This window comes from Podarcis muralis, chromosome 7 (assembly GCF_964188315.1).
Source record: "Podarcis muralis chromosome 7, rPodMur119.hap1.1, whole genome shotgun sequence".
Taxonomy (NCBI): Eukaryota; Metazoa; Chordata; class Lepidosauria; order Squamata; family Lacertidae; genus Podarcis; species Podarcis muralis.
In genome coordinates this window covers 20,610,347-20,629,508 of record NC_135661.1, presented here as the reverse complement: position 1 = coordinate 20,629,508, position 19,162 = coordinate 20,610,347, and the positions used below count along the sequence as shown (strand labels likewise).

At 47.9% G+C, this 19,162-nt stretch overlaps 1 protein-coding gene across 6 annotated transcripts in view; it reads left to right on the top strand.

Moving 5' to 3' along the window:
• The window catches only part of PUSL1 (pseudouridine synthase like 1), a 63,664-nt gene that overhangs the window by 37,017 nt on the left and 7,485 nt on the right, over window positions 1-19,162 (top strand). For 4 of the 6 annotated variants that reach the window (XM_028740839.2, XM_028740836.2, XM_028740838.2 and 1 more), the window contains 4 exons: window positions 5,375-5,429; window positions 12,194-12,356; window positions 14,246-15,987; window positions 17,072-17,282. In XM_028740839.2, coding sequence (XP_028596672.2) covers window positions 5,375-5,429; window positions 12,194-12,356; window positions 14,246-14,289 — 262 coding nt within the window. In that variant the 3' untranslated portion in view covers window positions 14,290-15,987; window positions 17,072-17,282. 6 annotated transcript variants of the gene reach the window in all.

Below are 19,162 nucleotides of genomic sequence, written 5' to 3'. Positions count from 1 at the left end.
CCGAAAAATCGCAACCTGCAGTGTCTGTAACCCAAGGTATGACTGTAAGTGGCATATACATTTCGTGAAATACAATAAATAAATTATATTTTCCTTGTGTTGGCACGGGTAGATTTTACCAGGGTGGTGGCATCGTGAAACAACATGAAGCAACATGAAAAAGTAACAATTAGTGGAATGCCTCCTCCCCAAATGTTGCCTGTGAATGGAGTGATGAATTCATGGCAGGGGGCGGATTTGGTCTCCTCCATATTTTCTCCCCTCCCCCCATGGTACTGCTGGAAGTAGTACAGTCCAGGCGAAGCTTTACCGCCTGGCTGTGCCGCCTGCCAGGTTTCCCTGACTGCTAGAAACCCTCTGAGCTTTAAACGCTGTCAGATTTGCTGACTTTTCTCTTAGCCCACCCTAGACTGCTGAGCGAGGAAATCACATTCTTTTAAAAACCCATCTGAAAGAGCCCAGTGAGAGAGAGAGAGGATGGATAGCTGCCTCCCTCATGAAATCACATGCTAGGTGATTACAGACCTATTATCCCACCCTCTCCCTTGTCAGCACTATTTATTTTTGGCTGAATTGTTAGAAGCGGGAGGCCTGGAAAACAACATGCCATGGATCCTGCAAGTCGGCATAAAACGTAAACCTTTTGACTTCCATGGTGGTGGTGTTTCCGTGTTTGTTGTAAGTTCCTAGTCCTCAAAGTTCTTCTGGCAAACCCTCCCCACAAATAAACACACAGTGGATTATTATTAGTAGTAATACAGTGGTGCCCCGCAAGACGAATGCCTCGCAAGACGAAAAACCCGCTAGACGAAAGGGTTTTCCGTTTTTGAGTTGCTTCGTAAGACGATTTTCCCTATGGGCTTGCTTCGCAAGACGAAAACGTCTTGCGAGTCTTGCAATTTTTTTTCGCTTTCCCTCCCCTTTTTCTAAGCCGCTAATCCGCTAATAGCCTTTTAGCCGCTAAGCCTTTAATAGCCGCTAAACCGCTAATAGCGCTAATCCGCTAATAGGGTTGCTTCGCAAGACGAAAAAACCGCTAGACAAAGAGAATCGCGGAACGGATTATTTTCGTCTTGCGAGGCACCACTGTAGTAGTAAAAATGTAACGCATCCTTAAAGATTGTTCTGCAACTAAGCAAGTGGTGGTTTTTTTGTTAAGTTATTTGTCCTCAAGGGTTGTTCTGTCAACCCCGCCACACAAATAAGCAAGTGGTGGCTTTAAAAAAATAAAAAATAAAATTATTAGTCCTCAAGGGTGGTTCTGCCAAGCCCTCCATGTGGATGAAGCAGGCAGTGACCGCTTCTACCCCCTCAGTCCAAAGTAAGCCTTGGGTTGGGAGTAAACTTGGCCAAGCTTGCTCTACAGCCTTTTTTGGGGACGGTGAACAAAAGACAAGAGCTAATGGTGACAGCCTGTTGTCTTTGTCCATGGAGTTTTCTTGGCAGGGATACTGGAGTGGCTTGCCGGTTCCTCCTCCAGGTGGATCACGTTTGGTCAAAACTCTCCACTATGACCTGTCCATCTTGGGTGGCCCTGCACGGCATAGCTCATAGCTTCTCTGAGTTATTCAAGCACCTTCGCCACGGCAAGGCAGTGATCCATGAGGCAGTGAGAGATTTTACTTTCTTGGGCTCCATGATCACTGCAGATGGTGACAGCAGTCATGAAATTAAAAGACGCCTGCTTCTTGGGAGAAAAGTAATGACAAACCTAGACAGCATCTTAGAAAGCAGAAACATCACCTTGCCAACAAAGGTCCGTATAGTTAAAGCTATGGTTTTCCCAGTAGTGATGTATGGAAGTGAGAGCTGGACCATAAAGAAGGCTGATCGCCGAAGAATTGATGGTTTTTAATTGATGCTCTGGTCCATGGGGTCACAAAGAGTTGGACATGACTAAACAACTAAACAACAACAAACGGTGACAGCGGCCTTTAATACACCTTGCCAATTTACAGCCTGCCCCAATTCGCCCTGTGGAAAAAAACAAAGACCCCGATTGGCAGATTAATTCCAAGCACTGAGGCCGAAGATAGATTCGGGGTGCTCTTTGCCGGCTCACAGATTTGGACCCATCGTTTCCCTCCCAGCTTTTAAGAAGGATTTTAAGTGGAACCATAATCCTTTCTCCTCGCAAGCGGGGAGGCGGGAGGGAGCAGCCTATCGATCGCGCTTTGTTGCGCCTGCTTCCCATTAAGGCTGAATCGCTTATATTTTCGGTCACTGAGAGATTTAGGCAGAGGCCTCGGGCTCTTCGTGGGTCACTAAAAGCAGGCTGGGGCCCTTAATCCGGGCTGCCGTCCTCTGTTCTCGCACGCAAGCAGACTCCAGGGGGCGTTGACCCCGGCTCCCAATCCCCCCCCCAAAAGAAGAGCCTGTCATTATTTGTAATGTAATTTCAGTGGGAATGTAGTTCACAAGGAATAGATGGTATTGGGGAAAGGAGGTGGCAGTTGGAAATTGGCAGTTGGCTGGTTATTCAGTTACTTCTATCTTGACTGTGAAACTGAGAGGTGTGGGGACTTCATGCAGACGCCGTCTGGAGGTGTTTGTGAATAATAATTGTTGTTCAAGTGTTGCTAGCCTGACAAGTTTGAAGATTTATATTTAACTATTTGTGTAAGGCACGTGCGCGCGCGCACACACACACACACAGTATTTTTCCGTGTATAAGACACCCCCAATTTTGGGGGACTCAAATTTAAGAAATTTGCACTGTGAGCTATCCATGTATAAGACAGCCCCCACTTTTTAGCATAATTTTTAAAGGAAAAAAAACTAGTCTTATACATGGGAAAGTACAGTATATGTTGTTGTTGTTGTTTAGTCGTGTCCGAATCTTCGTGACGCCATGGACCAGAGTACGCCAGGCACTTCTGTCTTCCACTGCCTCCCGCAGTTTGGTCAAACTCATGCTGGTAGCTTCAAGAACACTGTCCAACCATCTCGTCCTCTGTCGTCCCCTTCTCCTTGTGCCCTCCATCGTTCCCAACATCAGGGTCTTTTCCAAGGAGTCTTCTCTTCTCGTGAGGTGGCCAAAGTATTGGAGCCTCAGCTTCAGGATCTGTCCTTCCAGTGAGCACTCAGGGCTGATCTCCTTCAGAATGGATAGGTTTGATCTTCTTGCAGTCCATGGGACTCTCAAGAGTCTCCTCCAGCAGTAAAGTATTACATATTAAATATTACATCAAATAGCTAATGGAGCCTGGCTGCTGGGTCAGGCCAACAGTTCAGCTAGCCCAACATCCTGTCCTCACAGTGAGCAGGCAGATGTTTCTGGAAAACCTGCAAAAGGTGGATCTGAGCATAACGAATGCTCTCACGGGCAAAAGGTGGGTGGTGCCCATTGGAACTGGTGCGGAGGAAGGCAGGGAGCCCAACAGTAGGTGGCGCCGAAGCCAGCGCTTGGTTCAGCCATCTCAAGTGTGTCCCCATCCTCCTCCCTGCTGAGTTCTGCAAGGACAGCACCTGAAACTTAAGGGAGGTGGAAGCGGACAAGTTGTAAGAAGTCAGGCAGGTGGTGGCTGGCTAAGTCCAGATTGCGCTTGGTGGGGCACTGCCCCCTTTACCCTGATGGACCAGCCTCCACTTACGAAGGTCCAGTGAGTTCCTTTTCTGCCTTAAGACGGACCCAGATTTCCAGTTCCATTTTTTTTTTTTTTTTTTGCCAGAGGAGATCATACAAACACTGCACTCAAAAAATGGAGAATGTTAAAGTATTTCATCTGACTTGCAGTTTTTGTTTTTAAAGCAAAGTGCCCCAATTCACGTTTCCTGGACTTAACATGCTGGTCAGAAAGCAGTTACTTTTTAACATATGCACGTCTATGAGTTCTGCCATTACCTTCTCAGACAATATGTCAAAATGCTTGCTAGATCTGAAGTCTTGGTGTTTTTTAAATGGTAGAACGTGTGCGGAAATGTTTTTTGAAAAAGGCATACAAAAATAGTGTGACTATTAACTTCAAAAAAACAACAACACCCTTATACACAGAAATGAGATGGATCCGACCTGGATTTTAGTTATTGTCCACTTGGACAAGTTATATACGGCTTATATGTTATATTTGTATTATTTATTTCATAAGATTTACAAATTGCTTGAAAGATTGAAAAACAAAGCCCCAAAGGGATTTACAAAAAGGATAAAATGATATTACCAATAGGAAAAATTAACAACAATAATTTAAGACTTTTGAAAATCTAAATTGATAATATAGTAGAAACAGATGGAAGTTCATATCAACAACTGGGCAGGCTTGTCTAAACAGAAATGTTTTTAGCAGGTGTCGAAGAAGGTACCACAAAAGCGCCTGCCTGATATTAATAAGCAGGGAGTTCCAAATGTATATTTAAACACGTCTCTAAATGGTTTGTGACCTGGGTGAAAACATCTTAATCTTTAAAAACAAAACAAAAACCAAGACGACTGCCAAATTCTGTAAGGCAGAATAACCAACTAAATTGAACATCTTTAGCATCAAAACAAACACTACCCATAATAATCAGCTACGAAAAAATACACAAGGAATTCCGTACCGCGAGATCTAGTGAACAGCTAGTCCAAATATCCTCTAATGCAGCAAGAAATAAATTGTTACACATGAAAATCAACTAAAAAGTATCAACTCCACATATGAAAGTGGCCCGGAGTAGAAATCGACAGATCCGTCCACTCCTACTTAAAATATGTTGCTGAAGTGGCTTCTGAGCTGCTTGGTTTATTAGAAGCTTGCCCTGCGTACATCGGATTCCCCCCAGCATGAAGGCAGCGGCTGTACCCCTGTCGCTTGTGCCCAGGTGTTCAGAGGTATACTGCCTCTGTCCCTGACCCTCACTGCTAAGGTGAAGGGCGCTGCTGGGTCTGCTGTGCATCAAAATGCTCTTGACTCTTCATCAGGGCCGGCGAGATGGTGGAGAAGCCGCCCCGCAAAACAGCTGGTCCGCTGCCACCAATCTTGCCCGACAACATGGGTGGGGATGCTCCAGCCCACAGTCTGAATCCGGCTTTAGCACACCCACCTGCCCCACATGAATGCTTACAGTGAACATCTTTGTTGGAGCAAGGTGCACCCTAGTCAGCTGATAGGCAGTAAGAACATGCCTTGTTCTAGCAAAGCAACAGTTGGGAAACTCATTTTTGAAACATATTTTCCCCCCTCTTTTTCTGGGTGCTATTGGAGGAGCCTGCCTGTCAGCTGATGGGCCCACATCATTCTTCAGGAGGTCTTGGGAACTTCCAGAGTGGTAGCAAAAATCCATCCTGCAGAAGCGAGTTCCAGAGTTGAACAGTGCACAGTGTTGAAAAAGTGCTTCCTTCTGTCCATCCTGATCGTTTTATCTCTAACCTTTTCCCCCTTTTGCTTTTTTCCAGCCATCTGAGGTTTTGGGAGATGGAGTTTACGGCCCCCTCTTTTCTCTACAAACAGGTACTGTGAAAGCTAATTCCCCACAAAAGCCAGCTTTAAACTGGCCTGAACCCAGTTTTTACACTCCCTTTTTATCTTCAGCGTTTGGTATCTTTGGGTCCTGCTCTGAACACCTTCTCCATATTGTGACCTGGTAGTTTGCACACGAAGCAGGCTTCATCAAATGGTCTTTCTGCATGGTGGCACAGCAGATCCTGCTCTGGGGAGTGAGTTGTCCTATGGGATCTTTGGAGTCCCAATTCTACGACTCTATGAACTGTAGAATGTTGCTGAGCTGGTGATCCTGATTTGGGAATCTAAGACACGAAGGTGATAACTCACTCCCTTTGCTGCTTCCCTGTATACTGCCTCTGAAGCTGGAAGTTCTACATAGCCATTGTGTCCAGTACTGCTAGACCGATCCCTCGCTGTGAATTGGTTTAATCCCCGTATCCGGTGGCTGCCACCACTGGGTCATCTAGCTCAGTCTCATTTGTGCCAACTTGGGGAAAGGCTGTGGCTCAGTGGCAGAGCATCTCCTTTGCATGCAGAAGGTCCCGGGTTCAATCCCCAGCAGCATCTCCAGGTAAGGCTAGGAGAGACTCCCTGCCTTGAAAACCCTGGGGAGCTGCTGCCAGTCAGTGCGGACAGTACTGAGCTAGATGGAGCAACGCTCCAACATGGTGTAAGACAGCCTCCTTTGCTCCATTTTAATTCAGGCCTTCATTCGGAATATAAAGGACTAGAATAGTACTTTATATTTAGGAGAAAGAATGCAGCAGAGATTCCAAGTTCACTTTTCTACGGGTGTGTGTGTGTGTGTGTTAGGACTTGGAATGTGTTGTTGTAAGGTAAAGGTAAAGGGACCCCTGACCATTAGGTCCAGTCATGGCCGACTCTGGGGTTGTGGCACTCATCTCGCTTTATTGGCCGAGGGAGCCGGCATGCAGCTTCCGGGTCATGTGGCCAGCATGACTAAGCCACTTCTGGCGAACCAGAGCAGCGCATGGAAACACCGTTTACCTTCCCGCCAGAGCGGTACCTATTTATCTACTTGCACTTTGATGTGCTTTCGAACTGCTAGGTGGGCAGGAGCAGGGAACGAGCAACGGGAGCTCAACCCGTCGCAGGGATTTGAATCGCCGACCTTCTGATCGGCAAGTCCTAGGCTCTGTGGTTTAACCCACAGCACCACCCGCGTCCCAACAACACCTGTGTTGTTGTAGGACTCCCTAATCTTGGATTAAAGAAGGGGCCGGCGGTCTTTTGGGGGCCAATGTTTAAAGTTTTGAGAGGGTGCTGTGAGTGCCTGTCGCAAAATAGCTGCCATGTCAGGGCTGTTGGGCATAACACAAACCATCAGCTTCTCCCTTTTGCAGCCTGGTAGTTTCCATGTTGAGCACATTTCATGAAAGAGTCCTTGCATGGTGGCAGTTGGTAGCTTCCCCTGCTTTCTTAGCCCAGAATAGGCAGTTCCTTAGATCAATGGCATTTGCTGTAGAAAGTTTGGGAGCTTGAAGTTGAGACGGGCATGTCTCTAGTACTCCCATCAGTTCTGCAGACAGATCCCACTGCTGCCCCAACTCAAAAAAATGTTTACTGTACCTCTTGATTGTTTCCCATGATTTGTAGGACACTAGCCTCCCTTTTTGCACTTACACGAATTTTGCACTTACACTTAGGACGAATTATACAGTGGGGTAATTTTTATCGCTGATGCGGGTTGCAGAGTCCGGCTTGCCCTGGGCACAGGGTTCGAATTGCGGGGCCTAGGTGCAAAATCTCCTTTTGAGGCAAGTGTCTATGCAACACTGCCTCATAGCCTCATCCAGCGAAGGGCTGAGATTTATTTCACTCTTTAAATGGAACATCTACACTGGATCAGAAACTCAAGGAAACTGACAGTCTTCTCACTGCTGCCCCCCTCTGGTTTTATGCCCATGCTGTGGCATGTCAGTACTTGGTGAATGGGCATCAGTGTTTGCCCTTGGTTAGATAAAGTACAGATCCAAGGCACCCTAGGCAGGAAACAGCAGATCCACACTATGTATTTAAAGTGCGCTTGACACACATTTAAATAGTTCCCCAAAGAATGCTGGGAACTGTAGTTTAAGGGCACTGGGAATTGTAGCTCTGTAAGGAGGAAAGTACTTTGAGTGGAAGCCATGTGCTTTAAATGCATGGCATGAATAGAGAGAGAGAGATTTAAATGGGAAATGTTGAATAGAAGCATCAAAGTGTAGGAGGGCAGTGCCCTCTGGTGGTGAATGCTAGAAGTGCTGTTTGTGTTGGCCTGTGGCTCCCCCAAGAACCCTGCATTATTCGGGGAAAGGGGAACCTCTGTCCTTCCAGATGTTGCTGGACTCCAGCTGCTAATGATCCCAGAGGCTGGGACTGCTGAGAGCTGCAGTCAAGTATCTTTCCTACCTGGTCCTTTTGGCCAGAGATGTCAGGGATTGAACCTGCATGTCACTGAGCTGCAGTTACACCTGAGGAACATAGGAATCTGCCTTACAGTGGCTCATCTAGCTCAGTCCCATCTGTGCCAACCTTGGGGAAAGGCTGTGGATTAGTGGCAGAGCATCTGCTTTGCGTGCAGAAGGTCCCGGGTTCAATCCCAGCTGGGAGAGACTCCCTGCCTTGAAAACTCTGGAGAGTTGCTGCCAATCAGTGTAAACAATACTGAGCTTAGATGGGCCAGTTGTTTGACTCAGTAATAAACCAGCTTCCAATGTTCCTATGGCCACCTCCAGGGGGTCCTTCCCAGCCCTTCCTAAAGATGTGGTGTGTTGAAACTTAGGCATGCAGCACAAATGCTCCACCCACTGAGAAACATGGCCCCCTTCCTCCTAAATTGCTAGGAATTTATGCGCATAGCCTCAGATCTGGCATGCTCCCCCCAGGAAGCTATATTTATACTAGGTCAGAACATTTGTCGCATGTGCTCCATATCATCTACTCTGACTGGCAGCAGCTGTGTGGGAGTCTTTCCCTGCCCTACCCGGAGTGTCTTGAGCTCTTTTGCACGCAAAAGGGCCTGCTCTTCTTCCGCCGACTGCTGTCCCCTCCTTAAACTTTTGGAGTGCTGTAACTTGGTGGCGGCGGTTGGGGTTTTACATTTATAAAGGAAATGTTTAGTTACTGGCCGCTCTGGGCAGCCTTCCCAGGGTGGGAGAGCAGAGTATATAAAGCCCCTGCAAATACACCAAAACTGCAACCTCCTGAAGGGTCCTGAAAGCTGCCGTCTCACAGATTTCCACAGCCTGCATCTGAATGTGGGCAGCTGCAAGGGAGGCAGATGGAACCACATCCTTTTCCTTCCAAGTTGTTATCTCACAGAGGGGCGGCTGCTATTTTTGGTTTGTCTGAGGTGTTGTTGTTCCACACCTTCATTTCCACCTCCACAGTCTCCCTCATTCATTCATTCATTCATAGGTTCATAAACCTTTCCTCTAAGGTGGCCCACACAGAACCACCACCTTGTTCCCCGTTATCCTCACAACAACCCTGTGAGGTAAGGTAGGCTGAGAGGCAGTGACTGGCTCAGAAGGTCAGCGGTTCGAATCCCCGCGACAGGGTGAGCTCCCGTTGCTCAGTCCCTGCTCCTGCCAACCTAGCAGTTCGAAATCACATCATAGTGCAAGTAGACAAATAGGTACCGCTCCAGCGGGAAGGTAAACAGCGTTTCTGTGCACTGCTCTGGTTCGCCAGAAGCAGATTAGTTATTCTGGCCACATGACCCGGAAGCTGTACGCCGGCTCCCTCAGCCAATAAAGCGAGATGAGCGCCACAACCCGAGTCAGCCATGACAGGACCTAATGGTCAGGGATCCCTTTACCTCCCAGGCCCCAGTCCAACAGGTCACCCTCCCTCCTTTCCCTGGGAATGGCACTAAATTAGCCATGATGTAGTGGTTTCTGTCTCCTGGGTCCAAGAATCGCCCAATCAGCACAAAAAGAAAGGTTTTTGGCCACTGAGAAGAAGTCTTCCCACGTTTGGGCCTGGTTGGAGCCAATCAAAGTGAAAGGAGGTGAGTCAGCCACTGAGGATTGGCTCCTAGCGTCCCTCTGGAGAAGGTGTGCAGGAAGAATGCCCAAGAGTATGCATGCCCCAAAGCTCAGTATTTAGGAACACTGAAAGCACAAAAGGCTTTGGTTTCAAGGGAGTGGGGGGCAAGTTCTGTTGCATGCAGTGGACCTTCAAGGAAGACACAGCTTTACGTTGCTGTGAAAGAAGATATTGGAGACCTCCAAATTATTTGCCCACAAAAAAATAGTAAATCTAGCAGAAAGGCAACACATAGAGATGTGCACTGATTGTTGGAATGCAACCATTATTATTAATTATTATTATTATTACTATTACTACTACTATTATTATTATGCATCCTTATAATTATGCATGATTATAAAATAAATGTATAATTTTAGAAGTAGGCATGGCCATGACTATCAGGAAGGGACCTGCGCTTTGCCACTGCACCGCTGCAAGTCATAGAATAAAAGAATCATAGAGTTGGAAGGGACCCCAATGATCATCTAGTCCAGGCCCTGCAATACGCAGCTGTCCCATATGGGGATCGAACCCGCAAACTTGGCGTTATCAGCACCGCGCTCTGACCAACAGAGCTATCCATTGATCTGAACTCCAACAAGACGGTTGCCAGCTCCAGGAAGACATGTGGGAAGCTGTCTCTTGCTTTCATTATTACTTCTTTATTAGCTTTATTTTCTCCTGCCCTTGTTCCTGAAAGAGGCCAGGGCAGGCGACATCAAAACGTTTAAGCAGTCCCAACTCAAAATGAAATAAAAACATATTTAGAAACCACCTAAGCATCTAAAAGCGTTACCCTGCCAAGGTTGCCACAGCAGGATCTTCCAGCCCTTATAGGGAACAGGAATGCCCTTATAGTTCTCCTAAGAGTCAATGATGAGGGAGACAGATGCACCTCACTAGTGTTGCTTACACTGGCCGGCAGCGCCTCTCCACGTTCTTAGACAGGGAGGCATTCCCAGCCCTGCCTGGAGATGGTGGGGGTTGAATCTATGATCCTTTGCAGATCTGGGATCCTCTGCCAAGCAGATAACTCTCCCACTGAGCCACGACCCTTCCCTCTTTTACCCATCCTGCTGCAGGAAAATGGGGCGGGGGGAGCCCAACATTTTGGCTCTGCTTGTGGTCCACCCACAAGAGTCTGCAAGAGCAGAAGCCAGTGACACTGGAGGTGTTCACACACTCGCTCACCTCCGCCTTCCCGCCCAAAGGAAAGAGAGCAGTGAACTAAAGTTTCCTTTCTGAAACCGACAGGCTCACGCTGCCGGGTTCTTTGGCCCACGTGACCTTTTTATAAAAGCAGCTCTGCTGGGTCGGAGGAAAAGGCCTGTTTCTTTCAAGTTTTTCCTCCCAAGGGGCTCAAGATGGGGACTCTGTCGTTCTTCCCCGCCCCCTGACAAGCTTCACAACAAACCTGCGAGGTGGGCCAGTCTGAAAGGTAGTGGCCTAGCCAAGGCCACCCACTGACCTTCTACAGCTGAGCAAGAACTGTAAAAGGCATTAAAGCCCACAAGCAGCCCCTGGAAGCAATGTCTGTGACTGTTTCTTGTCCCTGGCAGTGGCAGTGGCTGCGCAGGGCAGATTCTACCACAGAGGTATTGTTTAACCCCCTCCTTGAATCTGACCCCTCCTAGACTAGAGAGACAAATGCAGAAAACTTCTCCCAAGCATATTCAGAACTGGCAAGCTAGAACCAATGGAGGCATCTGGTTTGGTGTCGTCTAGCTCTCTTAATTGTCAGAAGCTTATTTTCTTCTTTCATCCAATGAGACAATGTCAATATTTGTTTTAATGTTTGTTGTCTTACCACCGCCATTCTTGAAGTTTTTATTTATTTATTGGGGAGATGGGGAGCCTACAGCCTTCCCAATGGTGCTGGTCTGCAACTCCCATCACCCCTGGCTGTTGGCTTGGATTGATGGGAACTAGAGTCCCATGGTGTCTCTGGTGGCTTAGAGGTTTGTCATTATTCGACGGGGGATCCTAAGAAATCGAGAACTTGGCCAAAAAAAAAAAAAAAAAAAGGTCTTAATTGTGTAAGTCAATAAAATACACATTCCATTTGCACAGCGTTCCATTGGCTGTTCATGCCCATTCACTTCCATGGCTTTTACTGATTAATATCCTACAGCCCTTTAAATATAACTGTGAGAAGGGCATGTGTGTTATTGTTCTGTTCTTTTGGTTGCAATTATTTTCTGTGTTTTATCTTGTATTTTATTCTGTGAACTGCCCTGAAATCTTTTGAATGAACAAACAATTGAATGGGTCTAGCAACTCCGACCAGGTCTAATGTTGGATATAACCCCGTGTCAGACCCATGGAAGTGAATGGACACAACTATCTTAAGCCCATTGATTTAAACAGCTCTACAGTGGTACATCAGGTTACGAACTTAATTCGTTCCGGAGGTCCATTCTTAACTTGAGGTGCCACTTTAGCTAATGGGGCCTCCGGCTGCCATCGTGTTGCTGGCCCACGATTTCCATTCTCATCCTGGGGCAAAGTTCAGAACCCGGAGCAACTACTTCCGGGTTAGCGGAGTTTGTAACCTGAAGCATTGTAACCCGAGGTACCACTGTACTTGGACAAGGACTAACAATAGATTCATCCTATTGGGTTGACTTGACTTAGAAGGGATGCAGCCCCTGGATTTGCCCTAATGGGTACAGATTGTGGGACTCGTCTGACGCCGCATCGATTTTTGACCCTCCCCTTCCTTCCCTTGCCAGGTGCGGAGAATGGTTGGCGTCTTGGTGGCCGTCGGCCAGGGCCGCCTCGAACCTCATCACGTGCAAAGGCTTTTGGAGATCAGGGACCTGATGGCTTACCCCGATAACACCATTGCGCCGCCCGATGGACTCTTCCTCAAAGATGTGGAGTACTGCGAAGCTGGTTAGTCTGGGAACCCCCACTTGCTTCTGGGGCACAGGAGGGGGGGGTGCTTAGCTTAGTAGCCTTGCCTGCGGAAGGTCCCAGGCTTAACCCTCAGCATCCCAGACCCTGTGCAGCCTTGTCTAAAGGCAGATGCATCGAAAACCGAGCGTGCATCACACAACCATCAGGTTGCCCCTGTCTGAAGGGGTCCAGCTCAGGGGCAGATAGAGCGCCTCAGCCAAGACGTAGGTCCTGTGGTGCTGTTTATCACCCCACTTTGTTGGAGAACTGGTGTTTGTAGGGTGCAAGGAATTCTTAAAAGTTGGGATTTTTATGAGGAATTCTTTGTGTTCCGAAGGTTCTGTGGTGTGAATTAACACGGCAAAGTCAATAGGCTATTGGATGTGTTGCTTTCAGTAACACTCCCCACCCTTAAAACTGTCAGCCCCCCCCCCCAAGAGACATAGGCAGGATCTACAGGGGAGTTTCAGGCAGGCATTTAAGCCATGCCAGCCAAATATCTGTTGGTGTGCAAGGTGGAAAATCCAAACTGTTTTTGTTCTCTGTTGTGGTGTCAGGGTGATGAATTGGATTTTAATTATCCCAAGCTGCAATGTGCCTGCATTTGAAGGATGTGGGGCAGAGATCCTCTTACATGAAATAAAAATCTCCCATTAAAAAGGATCAGGTTGCAGAGGAGAGAGATCTCTCTGCCCGAGACCCTGGAGAGCGGCTGCCTGTCATTAGATTATATGGAAACTTTGTTTCACCTGGTATATAAGGAAGCTTCAGTCTCCATATCTCAGAAGGGGTATTGTGAAGCTGGGGAGGGGGGACCAAATCATCAGTTGGAGGTGGCAGTACTTCTGAATGCCAGTTGCTAAAGCATTTCAAGATTTTGAACTTAGGAGAAAAGAAGGAAATGTTGAAGAGTGATTAAAAATGTCTGCATTGTGTGGAAAACATGGGTAGAGGGAATCTTCCTTTCTCTCTTTGACCCCAGCTGCACTATACATTTAAAGCAGAGCCAAACTCATTTTTAGAAGATGTTTGGATTCTTTTTTATTTGTTTAGATCATACTGCTTCAAACAGTCCTGGCTTCCCCAAAGAATCCTGGAAACTAGTTTGTTAAGGGTACTGAAGAGATGTAGCTCATCGGGGGGGGGGGGGTGTAGGGGGTTGCCTAAGAATTCCCAGAGTTCCCTGTGGAGAATTAAGCCACTCTGAGAACTGGAGCTCTGCTTCTTTTGTCTCTGTTTTGAAAACAAGGCTGGTGGGAAAATACGCTTGAAGATTGGTTGTGATTTGCAAACAGGGTGCATTTGTATAGAACTTTGAACCTCTTCCTGGGCATCTAGTTGTAATAAGTTTCTAAAACAATCCGGTAAGGAAGGTCAGTACAGTGGTGCCCCGCAAGACGAATGCCTCGCAAGACGGAAAACCCGCTAGACGAAAGGGTTTTCCATTTTTGAGTTGCTTTGCAAGACGATTTTCCCTATGGGCTTGCTTCGTAAGACGAAACGTCTTGCTAGTCTTGCGATTTTTCCCCCGCTCCCCCCCCCTTTTTCTAAGCCGCTAAGCGCCTTTTAGCAACTTAGCCGCTAATCCTTTAATAGCCGCTAAGCCGCTAAACTGCTAATAGCGCTAATCCGCTTAGCCGCTAATAGAGTTGCTTCGCAAGACGAAAAAACCGCTAGGCGAAGAGAATCGCAGAACGGATTCTTTTCGTCTTGCGAGGCACCACTGTATCCTCATCTCTCAAGCTGCAGAAGGGGAGGCTGGAGGCTTGCCTAAGGCTATCAAGCAAGTTCGTGGCAGAGCTGAGATTCGAACTGTGGACTCTGCCCAGTGCTACCAAGTTACACCGGACTTTAGGCCTGTCTTTCGCCTCTTCTTCTCTTTGCAGACTTGGAGATCAGCGAAGCAGAATCGGAATGGCAGCCTAATTGAACTCCCCATGACTGGAACAGAGAGAGGTCAGGGGAGGAGAGCACCCTCTTTCCTGTTATGTGGCCACATGTCTTTAAACCTATTCACATACATACGTGGAACATTCTTCAGTATCCCATCCCTGCAAAACAAACTATATCCAGACATTTGGGGTGGGGGTGTGCTTAGGGTGCAATTACATTTGAACCAGGATTTCAACCCAAAGCTCTTGAACTGGAACCTCAGGCTGTTTTATGCTGTGTAAGACAGAACGTGGCATCCTGAGAATCTCTGCTTAATTCTTTTAGAACAACACACTAGTCCCTAGTGATAAGCTTGGAAACACAGGACAGGGCTGTCTTGGTAACAGGAGGCGGACTGGGCCTTGCCTGGCCAGTGAGGTCTTGATGCAGCAGAGTGGCTTCAGTTTCGGGGTTAAACTCTGCCTCTGCCAGGAACTCACTAGGCCCTAGGGGGTCCTTTTTGGCAGTCATTCACTTCAAAGCTTTTTGTGCCTCATCTGCAGAACTGATGTGATCCTTACTGGCCTAGCTTAGAGAGCCATTATGAGGATTACAGCAAGATAGCATGCGTGAAGTCATGTGGGTGCCACATAAAAGGGCTATATGTTGATTTTGATTGTGCAAAATAAGCAGCTACTGTTAGCATCTTGCAGAAATTGGTTTTTTATATCCTGTTTTGTGGACCACATTTCCTGATCATCGTTTGTCTAGAGAAGATTGGGGGAGAAGAGATTGCCAAATTAGTTCAGCTATGTTAGATAATCTTAGTAATATTTTAAGTTAGATAAACTAGATTAGATAAGGTGAAGCTTCCAGTTAGAAACTCAGCACTAGCGGTTTGTGTTATCTGCGGTCCCGATTCCTGGCTTGCACAATGGGTGGCCTATTGACCCAAACGCAACCTGCTGGTGACCTACTAATAGCCCACCATGGGCTTAGTCAATCTCAGTTTTGGGTTCCCGGCTGAGCACTGCAAAACTGATTGGAAAGTGTGTGTGCGCTTGTTTTAAAATGCCTTACACAACACTATCAAACTGATAGTTATGTAAATTCAACTAACAAATATACCCACAATGTAACTGGCTGTGTTTAACTATATAGATTCTTTATACAACCACTGATTCATTTGTACATACGTGGAACACAAAAGCTTCTATTTGGACATTACGTATATAAGAACTGATCTATTTGTATTTCCTGTTCTAAATGTTGGTCCTTAACTGCTTCTACTCAACTAGATAATGTGAAAAGAGTTATGTTTATATGATGTATAAAGAATTTATATAGTTAAACACAGCCAGTTACGTTGTGGGTATATTTGTTTTTAAACGCCTGGCAGGCCCCAGCCGAGATCTAAGGGAGCTACATTGAGCCCAGCAGCTTTGACCGAGGTGCCCTAATCTGAACAGGCACCGCTGTGCCTTTGGAGGGGGCCAGTGCCCACACCGTTGGCTGTGCATGCAGCTTGCAGGTTGCTTTTGACTCCGCTCTCCACTTCCTGTGACTTTTCAAGACGAAACAGAGTGTGGGAGGAACTTTATTTTTCTCTTCCCCTTTGCAAAAATGCGGAGGTGCCGACTGCTCCTCTCCATCTGAGGTTCAAGAGGAGGTGTGGCGTTAGTAGAAGCCTTCAGAGAGGAAACAGTCCTTGGTGGTACAACAGCTGAAGACTGGCAGCCCAGGATAACACAGACTGGTAAGTTGTCACACACACACCCTTCACCCACTTGATGGGTTGCTTTATAAAGCAGGTGGATAGAGATGGTGATGCATTAATGAAATGCAAGTCAGACTTCATTAGAATGACACAAGGGTGGACTCTCCATAGATGTGGTGAGCTCTTCTCCCTTGGAGTTTTTTTAATGCAGGTTTGATGACCCTCTGCAAGGGATTCTGAAGCTGTGATTCATAGAACTCTACAGTTCTCTGATTCTATGTTCAGGTTTGCAGTCCCTCTGTTCCATCACCTCTCAAAAAAACCCCAACCCCACCCAGTCAACATCCTGTAGCTTTTGAGCATCTTCAGTCCTGATTCAAGAGTTTGGGGAGTTAGGAAGATAGGAAGCTGCCTTATGCAGTCAGACCATGGGTCCAGCTGGCTCAGTGGCAGCAGCTCTCAAGGGTTTCATGCAGGGAATTTTCCCCAGCCCTACTTGGAGATGCTGTTGGGGTTTGAGCCTGGGACTTTCTGCATACAGGGCAGGCGCTACACCACTTTGCCCCTTAGGATCTTGTCCCCTTCCTTGGTGGTCTAATCTTGAGGCCCCCGCATGCCTGCTGATAGCTCCCCTTATGGGTGAGGCTGTTTTGTCCAGGTTTAAGAGCGTCACTCACCCACTGAATGCCAGAAGTAGAAGAAATGATCAGCATGGCCCCGGATTGATCAGACCGAGGGGTCCATCTAGCAGTCTTCAGCTTACAACTGCATTCAGCTGTGTAATGATAGGTTTGTGGTGGAGAAGGCAATCAAAGGTTACCAGTCACAATGGCTGCATTGTACCTCCACTAATGGAGGAGTGACAGCTGCTGCAAACTACAGGAGTGGAGAGTTGTGCTCAGTTCCTGTTTGCAGGGTTCCCAGAGGCATCTGGTTGGCCTCTGTGAGAGCAGGGTGCTGGACTAAGTGGGCTTTTGGCCTGATCAACCTCTCCTTGCGTTCTTATTCTGTAAAACTGAGATTACAGCACAGAGCCCAAGCAGCTTAGCTTGATGCTTAGTTTGATGCAAAGTTGCAGCCCTCTTGATAACGTCTTAACATTCTTCTCTTTCTGCTTTAACAGTTTTGCTCTTCGCTGGGCCAGCTCTGCTCACAGGCAAAAAGCTTGCACCTCTTTAGCCTACCACGAAGACCTCCTTAACTCCAGCTGCCCGCTAAAGACCCAAGGCTCTGACTTTGAATCGCGTACCACCTTGGGAAATGTGAAGGCAAAGTGACCGCTGATCTCTAGGAAAAGAGGAGACACTTCCGCAGCTCAAAAAGAGAGAGAGATGGACAACACAACTATCGTTGATGAGACCGTTGCCAACGCCAGTTTGGTAGAGTGCGTCTTCCAAGCAGACTTTCAGTATTCCTTCTTCACGATTGTCTACAGTACGGTCTTTGTCCTGGGCCTCCTGGGGAATGGGGCCGCCCTGCACCTCCTGACCTGCCAGGCGATCAGCATGCCTCGCTCCTACGTCTACCTGGTCAACTTAGCCGTGGTGGACACCCTGTTTGTCTGCGTCCTGCCTTTCAAGATCCATTATCACCTCAACCGGAACAACTGGATCTTTGGGGACATTGCCTGCCGGCTGACAGGGAGCATGTACTTCCTCAACATCTACCTCAGCATCGCCTTCTTCACCTGCATCTGCCTTGACCGCTACGTGGCCGTTTTGCACCCTTTTGTGTACATCCGGATCAAGGGCGCCCACTACGGGCTGGTGGCTGCGGTCCTCTGGGTGACGGCAGTGAGCATCGCCGCCCCGCTGGTCCTCGGGGGGCCCCTCAACTTCAACCGGAGCAACGCGACCGTCTGCTTTGAGAGTTTTGGGCTGGAGGAGTGGACCGGGCGCATGATGCCCTACAACGTCTGCGCGCTGATATTTGGCTTTGTGGTCCCTTTCGGGGTCATCCTGATCAGCTACCCTCTGATCGCCCGGCGCATCTCTCGCATCCCCCGCAGCGCCCGCAAGAGGAAGGCCCTGGGCACCATCTACCTCATCCTCTTCATCTGCGCCACCTGCTTCCTCCCATACCACCTCACCCACCTGCTGCACTTCCTCATGCGGGCTGGGCTGATCCGGGAGTGCCGCTTTGCCCTTGTCATATACAGGATGCGCCGCATCACTCTGGCCTCGGTCAGCTTCAACTGCTGCCTGAACCCCATCTTGTACTACTTCACCTCAGCCAGCAGGCGGTGCCGCTGGAGACTTCCCTTCAGGACCAGGGCCACAAAAGTCTACACCATCTGTGGTCGGCAAGGCAACGCTTGCGCACCCACCAACCTACGCATTGCCGGACCAAGGCGGGGGGAAAGGAGGCAGCAGGTTCAGATGATATCGGTGAGAAACCCAAGGAACTTGTAACTGAACTGTAGAGGGCTTTGTGCAGGAGGGGTTAGTGTTATGTATCCTTAAGATTTTTGAAAGGGGCTGCAGCAGGGTGGAGGGACCACATTTCCCCAGTGGCCACCTAGATTTTCTCTTTCTGCCACCCACCCAAGACCCCTGAGAGAGATTATTAGTAATGCCGTGTTTCTGCAGGAGCACATAATGTGATACCAGATGCAGAATACATGCCCCATGATTTTATATTTTCAAAAAGGTACATTTCTAGTCCTTTCGGCTGTGATATGCTTCCAAGTGGGTTGGCAATGTTGACTAAAATTGCAAAGGCCAGGCTGCTTTGGCTGCAGCTGAGTAAGTCTTGCCTTAGAACGGGAATCCTGTGCCACCCCCCACCCTGGCTGTTGCTCAACTGCACCTCCCAGCAGTCCTAGCAAGCCCTGCCCAAGGGAGCAGGGATGGGCAGGAGAGGTGGAGTTTGGCAATATCTGGAGGGCCAAAGTGCCCCCACACCCATCTTGCTCCTCCACCATAGTTTTGCAAAATGAAAAAGACACACTTTTTATGCTTCCTTTGGATGGACAGGGCTTGGAGTTGGGTGTGTTTGCTTCTGAAGATGGGCATATGTACCCACTTCCGTTTTTTTAATATAGACCAGACATAAAACTGGTGAAGGCTGATCCATTAGGTTGAAATGAGGAACTGACACACACAGCTCAGTTTTCTCTCAGCCAACCCCCACCTGCCTGAGAACATCTTCCTCCATAGTCTTTGAATCCTTCTTGTGGGCTTCTCAGAAAAGGCAGCTAGTTGGCCACTGTGAG